Here is a 14,161-nt window from a genome sequence, read left to right as displayed (position 1 = left end):
ACGGGGAGATTTACAGAAACAAAATTATGTCATTGATAGATGGAGGCTATTTACTCGGGCCATCTCTCACTAGGTGGTCTCGATCAATACTAAGCTAATCAACATTTCTCATATATCCCAGCGTAAATCTCACAGGTTATGTGCTACATTTGGTGAATGGGCTTTACACCTTAGCATGCACACACATGCATTTACAGTACATGCACACAGATATTTTTTATAATATCTTTGCAAAACAAAAGGATAGGAGCTAAATGCAAAAAAACAGATGTAAAAGAATATAGACAAATCCTGTTGCTCTTTCTCCTGTTATTATTATTATCTCCTGTTATTATTATTATTAACTTGAGTGTTCTACAAGAGCACTACAAGTAAAGGCTTTGCAGCAGTAAATGGAGCCTGACACCAGCTAGCATGTGTATCCAGGAATCTAGCTGTTGATAGTGAGCCAAAACATAGCAGCCAGCCAAACAACTGACTGCCACATGACCTCAGTCTAAATCCACAGCGTAGAGGAACAGGTAACGCTCACTTCTACAGTATAAGGGCAGCATTACATTCATGCTTATTAAACACCTGTATATTTCACAGAGGATGCTGGGCAGCTCTCCTTATGTTTTTAACAGCTGTACTACACTCTGCTCTCTGTTGACCAGCTCCCTTTTAGATCTTGAAAGAAAACTTAATTCCCAGCCTCCGCTTCTCTGAGTCCCTGCATTCTCTTCGCTCTCAGCAGTCTTCAGCCATGCAAAGCCCTGCAGCCAGTGTTGACTTGAGGACTATATCCTCATTTCATCTGTCCATTGCTTTCCTCTGTCAGCCGGACAGCTCGGTGGGCAGGATGGCCCCAGTGCTACCAAAGCTTCTTCTTCTCCCCACTGCTGAGGGCGGTGCTGTGCAATCACTGACGAGCTTGCTGTCTCACTATCTTCTGCTCTTAGGCAGCAGAGTTAATAGCTGTAGCATTAGCCATGCTGAACAAGCCTTCGGTCCGCTAATTAGAGATCAAATGGCTGCTCTGCCTTCACCTCTCCCAGTATCTCCTGACAAACTGGTCAGTGTTCAGGGTCACTGAACTAGTGAGCTAGTGTTGTACAGCAGAAACTGATGCATATGTTAATACTTGTAACGAGAGCTATTGAGAGAATATGTGAATAATGCATGAGCGTGTGTGTGTATGTGTGTGTGCCAGTACACATGTTTGCATGTGTATGAGTGTGTCTGCGTATGATACAAGGAACACCAGTTTGACTTGAGACTAATTTCATTTCCATCGAGTGCAGTTATGCTCTCCTATCCTTGTGAGCGTGTGCGAGGGCTAAACTCATTCACAACACCTCCCCTGTCAGCAGAAGAGAGTGCTTGCGTAAGTCCGCCGGGTGAAGGGAGGAGGGACAGTCACGGGGCTGGATGGGGTGTCCTTGGGAACTGGAGACCGTAGGGATCGATTCTCACCCGGCGACAACACTCTTATTTATAGGCGCTCTCTCTTTTTCTCCATGCCTGCCTGCCTGTCTGTCTCATCACAGTGCAAATTCTTCTCTCAGACAGATGTGGCTTTTTCACGACCTCATCGATGTTTATACTGTCAAGGAATTATAGGTCACATGTCCCAAATGATGTATTATAATGGGTCAGTTTGAGAATAGAGCGTTGAGAATGCTGCGGCAGTAGATTTTGAACTGAGAATGCTTATCTAGTGACAGATAATGATAGATTACAAAGCATCTCTTCACTCACCAACGCACGACTCATTATGGTAAATGGCAAAATACCTGATCACACATCAACAATAAAAGCACAGGGAAGTAGGTGCTGCTGCATGTTCACGTGGATGGTCGATGTGCACATGTCTATAGATTGAGTGTTGATTTCTGTTGCTATGGCATTAAGAGGCTTTACCAGGCATCAGCAGTATTGTGTCAGGTGGATGGGTGAGAGGGCGAGCTTTGATGCCGCCATTAAAAGACTGAGCTGGAGAGATGGAGAAACTGCTGTGCTGTTCAAAATGCAAAGCAGAGAATTCAATCCCTGTGCTCTCACTGTCAAATTCAGAGTGGGGATGAGGCGGTGTTGCCGTGCTGTAACTGTTGCTGTTTGCTTGTACTATATAAAGAAGAGAGAACCTCAGGGAGGTTGCTGTTATTTTACCATTCTTTAGCCAACACCTGGTACTGGAATTACAGTTAATCATAAATTGTAGTTAATCTATACAACTTGTCATCACAGTTATATGAGTGACTGTGCCTTACAGTAGTCAGTAATCAGTTCAGTAGGCAAATGTATTTCTGATTTCTTATTATTACTGATGTTTAGCTAGCAGTGCTTGTGTTGAGAAGTATACTGTTGCAGATTACAAAGCTCTTTTAGGCCTCAAGACAACCACTCCATCAATATATCTTGTATCTGTCTGACAGGCATAAAGGCTTCACACATACTCACTCACACACACACACACACACCTACACAGATGCATAAATGCCCGTTTCTGTGCACGCACTCACACTGATGCAGGTGTGGTCTATAAGACAAAATCATTTAGTGCACCACTTTCCTGTAAACCAGTTGAAACCCGAGAGGTTTTATTGATCCACTTTCATTTCACCACCCCTCCTACCTTTTTCTTTCATTTGTCTTTCATACACACACTCCTTCTCGCTCCTTCTTTCTCTTCTGACCAGTCCACTTTCAGAGCTGCTCCATTTTTCTACTCTCTGCAGGGTTTCTCGCTGGGTTAGTTGGTATTAAGTGCCTTTACTGTTTCTTACTTTCACCTTTATCCTCACACACTGAGGTATTCAAAACACTGCTGAAGGCTACACTTAGCTTTACTGTCATCTGTACACACACACACACACACACACACACACACACACACACACACACATAAACAACCGGAGGCTGCAGAAAGTAAGACATCAGCAGAATCTACTCTGACTGTTTATATGCACTCTGTTGCAGAGTGGGTAATTCACCTGAGCCATAGCCTACTGCAGTACTTTGATGTGTGTGTGTGTGTGTGTGTGTTTCTATGTTTTAGATTCCCCACTGTGTAATCAAAGAACATGTGTTGCGTGCTGTCCATCTGAGCTCTCCTAGTTCTCCAGTTCTGTTCTTCTCTTAGAAAGGCCTGTTCACGGCTAAGCTTTTAAATGAAAACAGAGGTATACGATGGGTGTTTTTACCTTTGAGTTGGCTCACTACCCAGTAGCTTCAGTAGTGTGGCTATGCTTTGAAATCTGCTGACAGAGTATAAAAGCAGAGAACATCCTTTTTTTTTCATCTCTGCCCTGTATTGATTGTATTGACACATCCTGCATCTACCATTCCTAACTCTCTCTCTCTCTGTCTCTCTCTCTCTGTCTGTCTCTCTCTCTCTCTCTCTCTGTCTCTCTCTCTCTCTCTGTCTCTCTCTCTGTCTCTCTCTCTGTCTCTTTCTCTCTCTCTCTCTCCTTCAGGACTCTCTCATTCTGGAGAAGAATGAGATGCACCACCCAGTCTGCTCATTCCAGGATGACTTCCAGGAGTTTGAGATGATTGACGACGAGGACGAGGAGGATGAGGAGGAGGAGGAAGATGAAGAGGAGGTCGATCCTGATGCGCCTCCCTCCCCCTCAGCCTCGCCTCCTCTCTCCCCTACCCTTGGTACTCTAAAGAGTAGACCCACTACACTGAACCTTACTACTGCTGTGTCACAGGTAAGTAGCCTGTAACATCCCGTAAACACTCCGTAAACACAGATAAATAGACAATCCCTGCACTCTGTAATCGTCCCATACAAGCTTGTTAAATGCTCTTTTCTCACTAGGACTCACTGAACAACAACAGCAGTCTATCCCCAAAGAAAGGAAGCTGGCAGGACTCTTTGCGCAACCCTGCCTCGCAAGGTGAGGACAGGATTAGTTATTGTTGCCCATAGTGAAATTGGGTGGGGACTGTAGTCGGGTTTCTGTTCTGTTGGTTGTTGGTTTGTTTGTTTGTTCATTAATTTGTCCATCTGTCACACAATACCTCAGAAACATCAGTTTTTGACAAAACGTGAGGATATGGTGCATCACATCGCTGCGTTCCAGTATTTTCAAAGTTATACTGATTAGCCCAAGTGGGGCGCTGCAACATTATTTGTTTTTCATCCATATGTCATGTGCGATATCTTACCCAAGGGAAGGCACTACAGTATTTGTGTTATTGATCCATGTGCCACTAGTAATATCAATCCAATTTTGAGGAAAATTCAGAGAAAATGACACTGCTTGGCTCAAGTGGGACACTGCAATCCCACAGGTCAAAATAACCAGTTATATCTCCCACACTGCAGGTTTGAATGACATGCAATTTGGTGCACATATCAGCTCTACAGTTTTACCTCCAAGTACATAATATTGGATTTTTCAGCATTTTAAGTTTATTGAAAAACAATTTCCCCTAAGGCGTTTTCATTTATTTACTGCTTGACCCAGAAGGGGACTGTAAAGTTTATGGGGAACAATATGTTTACTGCTGCTTTTTTTTTTTAGAAAGAAGTTCAGCTACAATGAGTTATTACGCATGGTGAATTACAAAATACGTTTCTGCTCTGCTTCCAGGCCGTCTGTCTCCAACCCACTCATGTCTGGAGGATGGCAGCCATGTGACAGGCCAATGCCCAGCCCCTCCAGTCTCCCAGGCTCCAGGGTCCCAGAGCAAAGGTACTGCCCCAAAACAGGCAGGGGAGGGCGGGCGCACCCAGTCCCCTCACAGGCCCCTCCTCTGCGACATGGAGGGCAACAGGCGGGAGAGGCCCGAATACGGTAACAAAATGGCCGACCCTCCAAGTTCAGAGTTCATCCCATTAACATGAGTGTCGTGTAGTGTCGTGATGTGAAATGCAGTGATGTGATGTGGATTAGACTAGTTTAATGATATAAAAGTTTAGCAATATTTGTGTATTTCTAATGCAGGATAGTTTGCTGAGCTCTCTATATCTACAATATGTTTCTTGTTCATCCTCCATCCTTTCTCCACTAACTAAGAACTATAAACTTATTTTTGATTTACTTAATCTCTTCTCTCCCTTCCTACACCCTGACTCTCTCATTATTCATTACTCTCTCATTACTTTGTATCCTTTCTCATTACCCTACCTGGTCTGGCTCCCTCAACACTGTCTTTCCCTCACGACTCGTCTCCTTTCTCCTCATGCATTTGCTGCATCCTCTACCTACTCATCCCCTTTTCTCATTCTTTCATCCCCTCCCTGTTTCTCCACACCTTTGTTTCTCGCAGGTTCATTTGGTCAACATAAGTCCCACCCATGCTCTGGTGATGTCACTGGGCCCAAAACCGATCCTCCCATTCAACCGTCCAGAGTACCTTCTGTAGACGAGCACTCCCAGTGTTCGGACACAGAGGTGGACCATGACCTCAACAGCGACCACAACCACAAACACTCAAACCGGCGTGCCAACGACACCTACACAGTCACCAGCGAGTCAGGAATGGATCCAGAGAACGACCTAGATCCAGATGGAACCAGTCGCTGCTTGTCGTCCACTGCGCCCATCGGGGCCAACGACGGCGCCGACACACCCTTGTCTGACGAGGAGCTGGACAAGGACTTTGAGGTGGAGTTCATGTGTAAGGAGACCTATGATATGGTGTGTAAGGAGAATCATGGCTCATCATATGTGGAGTTCCCCTCCATTGAGCCCTCTGAGCCTGCCTCCTTCTCTAGCTACGTGTCCTCCAGTCGCTCCGATGGTCTCGACCACTCCAACAGTTCAGACACCACGGCAGCCGCAGCCATTGAGGCAGCGGCAAATGACTCCACCTCTCCATCCTCAGACCCGGGGATAGCGGATATGAACGCCAAGCGGGGTTATGTGACTTCAGACCAGGACCAGGACCTGAGCTCTCCAGGGTCCGACTCTGACATTGAGGGGGAACTGGAGGCAGCGTTTGCTTGCGGAGGTCCTCTGGTCTCCAACATGATTTCCTCCATCTCAGAGACAGAGCTAGACCTGACCAGTGACGACAGTAGCAGTGGACGCTCTTCTCACCTCACCAACTCCATTGAGGAGGCCAGCTCGCCTACATCAGACCAGGAACTGGACCCAGACACAGAGTTAGAGCAGGACAGTGGCATCGTGGGACTGAAAGCTTCTCTGCTCCTGGGCCAGCCTGACCCAATCAAAGAAGTGTCTCCTCTACCATCTCCATCACCTTTACCTTCCCCCACCCTAGCTACCCCATCCCCTGTTGACTCACCCATCCTGCCCCCAGAGCCCTATGATGATGGTCAGGCTCTGATGGGGCTACAGAGTGTGGATGATGAGATGTCCTATGAGCACCAGGCTGACCCAGATGAGACTCTGCCTCCAGCCCAACGCTGTGAGGACAGCCTGTCCAGACAGATGGTACTGCAGATAGAACCAGACCACAGCCTGGAGAGCTTCAAGCGCTCCTTCTATCTGCCAGTGGGACCCAGGCTAATGCCCAGTTCCGACGACTATGATGGAACCAGTGAGGGAGACTCAGAGTCAGAGAGTGAAGACGAGCTGAGCGAGAACTCAGACTCACCCTGGTTGCTTAGCAACCTAGTCAACAAGATGATCTCAGAGGGCTCTTACCCAATCAGCTGTCCTGAGGAGTGCTTTAAAAGGAAGCTGTCTGTGTCTGATACCATCTCGCCATCCTCAGACATTGAGGCAGATGGTTTCAATGACGAGGATCAAGGGATGAAATCAGGGATGGAGGGATCAGAGGAAGAAGACAAGGAAGGTAACGGCTTAAGAAGGGATGGGATGGAGGCAGGAGAGAGGGGGAAGAGAGCGGAGCCTCCAAAAGAAGAAGTTGTGAAAAGCAACGACAGGTTTGGTCCCTGTCTGTATTTGAGCAATCCCACTGGTGACAACATAGCCCCAGTGATTGTGGAGCGCTGTGTAAACAATGGAAGGGGAACCACAGATTTCAACTACTCCTATACTGCTAAAGACTCTGAGAAGAACTTCACAAACAAACCATCCAAAAACACCAGAAGACAGGAGGAAGATGAAGAGGAGGATGCCACAGAGCCCAACAATGACTTGATGATGCTGGAGAGGAGGAAGGAGCTGGACTCGCCCAGCCTTAGCGAGAGCGTGGTCAGCGACAAGGACGAAGGACGAGAGACAGAGCCCAGGCCAGCGAGCCGCTCCTCAGCCTCTCTTGAGCGCATCACCGAGGTCAAACACAGCCTGACACTGGACATCCCCACCGCCCAGACCAACCGCTGCTTCAGCCTCACTTACTCCACGGACAATGACGAAGAGGAGGAAGAGGAGGACTCTTCTCCATTCCTGGACAACTTGAGGAAGCAGTCGTCCTACAGGGGTAGTGACCTGTATCTGGACAGCTCACCGCCCATTGATGAGAGCGTGCATAACCTTCCCTTGTCTGACCAGGACCTCCCACTGTGTGAGAAAGACCTGGCTCTGAGGCAGCAGAATGATGATGAAGGACTGGCCTACGACTCCATGAAGTACACACTGGTGGTGGATGAGAATACCACACTGGAGCTGGTCAGCCTCAGAAGGTATGCCCTGGCAGGGATGGACGGACAGTATAACTACTGTAATAAGTGTATAAAACATAAATACAGGATAGTAACAGAAATAATGTCATGGCCACATTGTTGGATAATAGTATTATGATCCCAAACAGAAAATAGTTCTTTGTATTCTTTAAAGTGAGCAGAAATAATGGTATATTGTTATTTGCACTCTTACCTGTATAAGATAACTAGCTGTGAGATTTACAGATTTACAGATAGCTGTAAATCTTTGTTAATTAGAAATAACTTATAAATAACACTACTTATATTATCCACTTTTACTTAGTAAGTCAAACAGTCTCCTCTAGCCTCAAGTTCAGATGTGTAACTGACATGTCTGGACAATTGTCCTCTCAGGTGCACCTCCGTTCTGAGTGACGACAGCGAGCTGTCCACGCTATGTGACGAGGAGCCTTTGGGCACGGGAGAGGTGGGCTATGGCCGCGGTGATGAGGAGGTGAGACCGGAACTGCTCAGCTCCTCTGAGGACTCCTCCCCCGAGGCTGACTTGCCCTTTTCCAAGAAGTTCCTCAATGTGTTTGTCAACAGCACCTCCCGTTCCTCCAGTAAGTCAGACGCAAGGACCACTTAGACACTGCACCTTACTGGAAAAGAAAAAAAGAGCTTACATCAGCTTGCATAATGTGGGGTGGCTCTATAGGTCATGAGCCAGAAGGCAGCATCATCCCTAATGTTATCAATTCAGGGTCCTTAGGATGAATATATTAGGATTTAGCTCAGCACTGTCAGCATGATGCATGAACACGTGAGCTAAATATGGCAGGGAGCCCACACAAGACCTATGGGAGGGCTCTGCTTCCCAGGACATCTATCATCAATCAGTGCTCTCGCTTAGAGATTCACATCCCTAACTAATGCTGATTTGCATAATGAAAGGCAATTACAAAGGCTTTCATTGCCATTTCTCTTTTGACAAATCCAATTAGCTTTCATTTAGGCTGTCTCAGTGAAAGTTTACTCGAGAAATATTCCCTAACAAATAAGAGGTTAAAGAAAGATAAAGAAACAAAGCAACATCTGGAAATGCATTCATTGAGTTATTATGTGGGATGTTTAACTTTTGATTTGATTTGAAAAAGGAACTTTTAAGGGCACTGAAACAGTCTTGTTGGTGTCACTCACCTCACAGTCCATGTCTCTTACCTGTGCAGGCACAGAGTCCTTTGGACTTTTCTCCTGTACCATCAATGGAGAGGAAAGGGACCAGACACATCGGGCAGTCTACAGGTAAGGCACCCTATGTGTTGTCATTATCAATAATGTATTGTATTATTATAATACAGCAAAAGAGCTGTGTAGCGGCTCCCATAAAAAAGCCAGAAAAAGACAGAGTAATAAAATGTAACAACTGAAAAAAGTAATAGATCAACACTTTTGTAGTAATGACTTGGTGATTTTTTTTTGGAATAGCCTGTGTAGAAAAACACAACAATACTCCTTTTAGCGATCATGGTGTTCAGTGTGCTGTTAGGGTCAGGCAGCCATGGTGAATCACTAATGATGTTAGGGAGGAGGGCAGGTGTCCTAGCTACAGCTGTGCTCCTAGAGCTGCTGCAGGGTGGCCAATAATAATCACATCAGCCACCACCTGTGTCTGAGGCATTGTGTTTGTGAGTGTGTCTGTGTCATGTATGAGAGTGTATTCTCTCTACCGCAGCCCTCTTTCAGTAACCCTATCCCCCATGACATCATTTATAGTCCCCTGTTTCCGCTCTCTCCCTCCCCCCATCAAACCATCTTTCTCTGGATGACTGTCTGCTGTTTCATCACTGCTCTTTTTCGGCTCCCCGCTGGGATTAACCTGAGACCCAATGCTTCCTCATCAGATGAACCGCGGTCTGCAGGGTTCTTACATTACCCAACCACCAAGAGTACTCGTCCAGTTTGACCCAGTGCACAAATCACTGCACTGGGTCAGCTGTTAGCATATCATGTAAGGACGCAATATCAACTGTAATCGAGATGGTTTTCATCGATTTTTCTCTCTCTCTCTCTCCCTCTCTCTCTCTCTCTCTGCTGCCCTCTGCAGGTTCATTCCCAGACATGCAGATGAGCTGGAGCTGGATGTGGATGATCCTTTGTACGTGGAGGAGGAGGAGGATGACTACTGGTACAGAGGCTACAACATGCGGACAGGGGAGAGGGGCATTTTCCCTGCCTTCTACGCCCACGAGGTCATAGGCCAGTCGAAGGAGTTGATGGGTGAGTTGAGAGACACTTTTTTGGCTTTTCTCTTGCAACTTTGAAGTAGTTTGTCTAAATGAAGGAAGAATTTCACGTTGTGTGTGTGTGTGTGTGTGTGTACTACATCCTGTAGGAGTGAAGAGGAACCCAGCATGGATCGAGACTTTCAGTGTTCAGTTCTTGGGTTCTGTAGAGGTACCATATCACCAAGGCAACGGCATTCTCTGTGCTGCCATGCAGAAGGTAAGCTAAATGGAAAAGATCAAATCACACGCATAGTCACACACACAAACACACACACACACGCACACACATACACACGCGTACACACAGATGCATCGCACTGATGCATCATCATTATCATAAATATTTTTTCTGTCTGTTAGATTGCGATATCGAGGAAACGGACGGTGCATGTGCGACCCCCTTCTCTGTGTGAGTTGGAGATTAGCTTGCAAGGAGTTAAACTGATCATGAGCCTGGAGGATGAATATGACACTCTCGACGAGGTGAGGGCAAATGAATGCATGAATCAATCAATCAATCAATGGATCAATCAGTCAATTATCCCTTTAGAATACCCACATATTGGATTAATGCTCTGCCTATGGTTTATTTCAGCTGGTTGAAATATTGAAGCATTATATAGTGTGTGGGTATCTTATTTTTCATTGTCCTGCCATGTATACAAGACAGCTTTCTGGATGTAAACTCCCTCCTTGCTGCCTTTCAGAAAATTTGCATCATACAGGCATTGTTCAAAAGTGTACAGTCAGCACAATAAGACCATATACCACAACACAACAGGGAAGGCATGAATACAGCAGTGGACTCCTTTGTCAAACAGTCCTATGCTTGCAGGATGGATGAAAAGGATAATTAGATGTAAGGAATGTGGTTTAACATAAAGAAGGCGGATCTGGCCATGAATACAGTCAGCTTCAGAATGTGAAGGCAGACTCCATTACAACTCTTCATCTCTCTCTCTCTCACTATCTCTCTCTCTCCTTTTCTGTCTCTGCATCTCTAGTTTGACAGGTGTAGTCACTTCTTCCAGATGAAGAACATCTCATTCTGTGGATGCCATCCGAGGAACAACTGGTAAACAAACACACAGGTTTTCCTTGTTGCTGCTCGCCTGTGTGGAGTGTGTAGCATCCGACGGGTTGCATCATATTGTTTTCTTCTCTCTGCAGCTACTTTGGCTTCATCACTAAGCACCCCATGCTGAACAGATTTGCCTGCCATGTGTTTGTATCCCAGGAGTCAATGCGGCGTGTAGCAGAGTGTGTTGGGTGAGTCGACAGTACAGTATATAAATTACCCTGTATAGATATACACAGAGAGGCAGAGCAATAATTTTAGATCGTTGGTGAAGCACGTTTAAACACCTATTTTATGTTTTTGTTAGTCTGTCATACTGTTAGCCAAGTCAACATTTACATACCTAACTTACACTGTCTACAGACTGTATAATGCTATGTGTTACAGCAATAATTTGAAATGCTAAAAGACCATAAAACATATCAGAAACACCACCAGCTAATTAGCTGTAGTCTCAAAATCCCAAAATCTCTATGACTTCCTATCCTAGTCTGCTGATCTGAAAGACCTGACCTAAGTGCATCTTCTCTACCAACCACTTTCAAGTGCTGTATAGCTGGAGAAGAGAGCGGTGAGAAAACAGACAGGATGGTGTTATAAAGTATTGAACCAGGTTCCTGCTGAGACAGTGTTTTGTTCCTGATTCTCATTTTGTGTCTGTATGTGTGCGTGCGTGCGTGCGTGCGTGCGTGTGCGTGTGCGTGTGTGTGTCTCAGAGGTTAAATAATGATTGCAGACTCAGTCTTGTTAATCTTTGTCTGAATCAGGCATATTGGGTTTGAATAATTAAAGATGCTGATAGTTCACTGTCTCTGGACGGAGTGAGGATGGGGAGCGGAGCTTGAGATGGGCACAACAGTTCCATTCATCAGCTGCTCAGGCCCTTCTGCGGAATAGACATAATCCACATGACAAAGACAGAAGCTTTGAAAAGCAATTATCCTCATTTGATTCAACAAAAAAACCATTCAGTGGCTGTGGTTCTGCATTTGAACTAGCATTATGTTTACTATACGCTCTGTCCGTTTGCACTGCCCAGACTTCCCCTGAGAGACAGAGCATGACTCTGCTAAATCTGTCATTACCAGAAGATTAGATGTGGACGGCTGTTTTCTTGTGTCTTATTTATTTATTTTTTGCTGTCTCTATTGTAATAGGAGTTGTTTGGTCATAACCTTGTGTGTCTGTGTGTCTCCAGACGAGCCTTCCAGGAGTACTACCAGGAGCATCTGGAGTACGCCTGCCCCACCGAGGACATCTACCTGGAGTAAGAAGTGTTGCCATGACAACCACCTTCTCTCTCTTCACCCTCCTCCACAGCTTGTGTATGTTCATCAACTTTGCCACCAGAGGGCACTGGCGGTGGGGGTCTCTCCATTGTAAAAAAAACCCTTGTGTATCCCTCTAAAACTGGGATCTTCATTTCATTTCAACAGTATGCTAGGCATTTGACTGATTTCATTCATCTATTTATGTTTGTTTATTTCCATCATCTCGATGGATTGATTGCCTGTTTCTTTTATCTTTTTCTATGATATAAAACTAAGAGGCTGAACTCCTGTTAATTTAAGGGTTCCTCTTTTGAAACAGAAACAACAATATACCTACTACTGCTGTTTCACTTTTCAATGCATGGCTAGTAGGGTTAATGCACACAGACACACCAAGAAATACACACATCCAAGTGAATGGCAAGCAGCTCAACAATCTATAAGGGAATGGTGTAGAATTGATAAGTTGGCGGTTAGGGAACTGTAAATATGTATTTGTTCAATATTGACAAACTGCTAATTTGATTTCTACTGATAGTGACATTGGAGCAAAGTAGAGAGATTACAGTGAACTGTCCTTGGTCCGAGCTTTCCCGTGTCGCGTACGAGACGTAGTGTGTGTTGTAAATACATGTATAGAAAGTAGAGACATACAGGCACCTCATACAAACTATGTAAGAAACACTCACAGCTAATAAGAGACGAGGATGATGGAGGAGATCTTGTTCTCAGTTTTAATGTGGGTATAAATGTCTGCGACAGGAGTAGCTGAAGGCATGGGAGATTTTAGAAAAGTCGTGGTGGAATGTAAAAATAATGGTCACCACTGGTACGGTCCGTCATCTCACATCAACGACAATAAGACAAAGTTTTGCATTGGTTGAGAGTGGAAGTGGAAAAGTTTTTGAATCTCATCAGCCCCAGAGATATTCTATTCAGCCTGTCCAAGTACGGCTCCTCATGCTGAGCTGTGGACCTGTCAGTACCTCTGGACCATATGACTGCACCGTTTCCCTTTTGTCTGGTCCTCAAAGTCGCAGTGGCTGCTGAGCTTCACCACAGGGAGCTTTGATGAGAAATCAATCAACTGTTAAGACTTGCAAATCATAGATCACTGTATGCTTTGCTATGATCAGTGTGACTTTCAGGACAAAGAAAGCAAAGGTCCTCTGAAAAGCCATATTATCATATCTCTGACTGTTCGACTCCTCTAGTTTTCACTGACGTCCTAGTCTCCATTTTCTTTTGACTTGGCAATTTCAATGAGGGAAAAAGGGATGACTGGATTAACATGACAAAAAGCAGCAGCCATGTGTCAGTAATGTCTTAGGGCAGTGTGCCTACTGTACAATGATAGTGTCCTACTAATAATACTTTGGTATCAAAAAGGAATCAAACCCATAAAGGGGAGGTGGTTTTATAGTTGTGTAAAAGGCTTGGTTAGACTTTGATCTTCTTTTTCAAGGATGATGCCTCAACAGGATAGGAGGGATGGCTACATGTTCCCACATGAATTTATTGCTTTCGGTCTGGTCAACGGTTACACATCATTTGCTTACATTATACAATAACCTCTTCCGGGGTTGTTTTAGCATACTATAGCCTATAGTATAACAGCTAACATGGGGGGAGGGGTAGATTGAATAACGATGCAGTCAATACAGCCAGTTGATGCCTGAAATGGCAGGCTTGGGCTTCCCTCCCCACCACCACCCTGTCGTTCTTTTAAGACCCAGTTTCACATCTTGCTCTGCCGCTTTCAATCACCAGTCCCAGAACGAACACCTCAGATTCTGCAGGATTTCAATGGTGAAAGTTCACTGACAGTTGATCTGGCGGGAGGGAGGTAGGGTGTTATCTACATGTGTATCGCTGTCAGTTAGATCATGTATATACAATAGCGAATCTAAAAGATAGTGCTGTGTCCTTTATGTTGAGTATGTTATTGAAATTAATATGTACATTAATTAAAAAGACAATTTTAAAAAAAGATCACAACCTGACAAAACCC

At 45.1% G+C, this 14,161-nt stretch overlaps 1 protein-coding gene across 1 annotated transcript in view; it reads left to right on the top strand.

The window, feature by feature from the left end:
- The window catches only part of mapk8ip2 (mitogen-activated protein kinase 8 interacting protein 2), a 28,057-nt gene extending 15,854 nt beyond the window's left edge, over positions 1-12,203 (top strand). Inside the window, 12 exon segments of the mRNA XM_071537833.1 lie at positions 3,459-3,698; positions 3,809-3,887; positions 4,587-4,790; positions 5,266-7,552; positions 7,928-8,136; positions 8,743-8,818; positions 9,621-9,793; positions 9,909-10,018; positions 10,162-10,284; positions 10,806-10,876; positions 10,972-11,070; positions 12,078-12,203. Coding sequence (XP_071393934.1) covers positions 3,459-3,698; positions 3,809-3,887; positions 4,587-4,790; positions 5,266-7,552; positions 7,928-8,136; positions 8,743-8,818; positions 9,621-9,793; positions 9,909-10,018; positions 10,162-10,284; positions 10,806-10,876; positions 10,972-11,070; positions 12,078-12,150 — 3,744 coding nt within the window. The 3' untranslated portion in view covers positions 12,151-12,203.
- Positions 12,204-14,161: the final 1,958 nt, after the last annotated feature.

Source organism: Centroberyx affinis, unplaced genomic scaffold, assembly GCF_046629955.1.
Source record: "Centroberyx affinis isolate AG114_WGS23_722 - 3 ecotype Tasmania unplaced genomic scaffold, CSIRO-AGI_Caff_v1 ptg000189l_1, whole genome shotgun sequence".
NCBI lineage: Eukaryota > Metazoa > Chordata > Actinopteri > Beryciformes > Berycidae > Centroberyx > Centroberyx affinis.
This window is presented reverse-complemented; position numbering and strand designations above follow the sequence as displayed.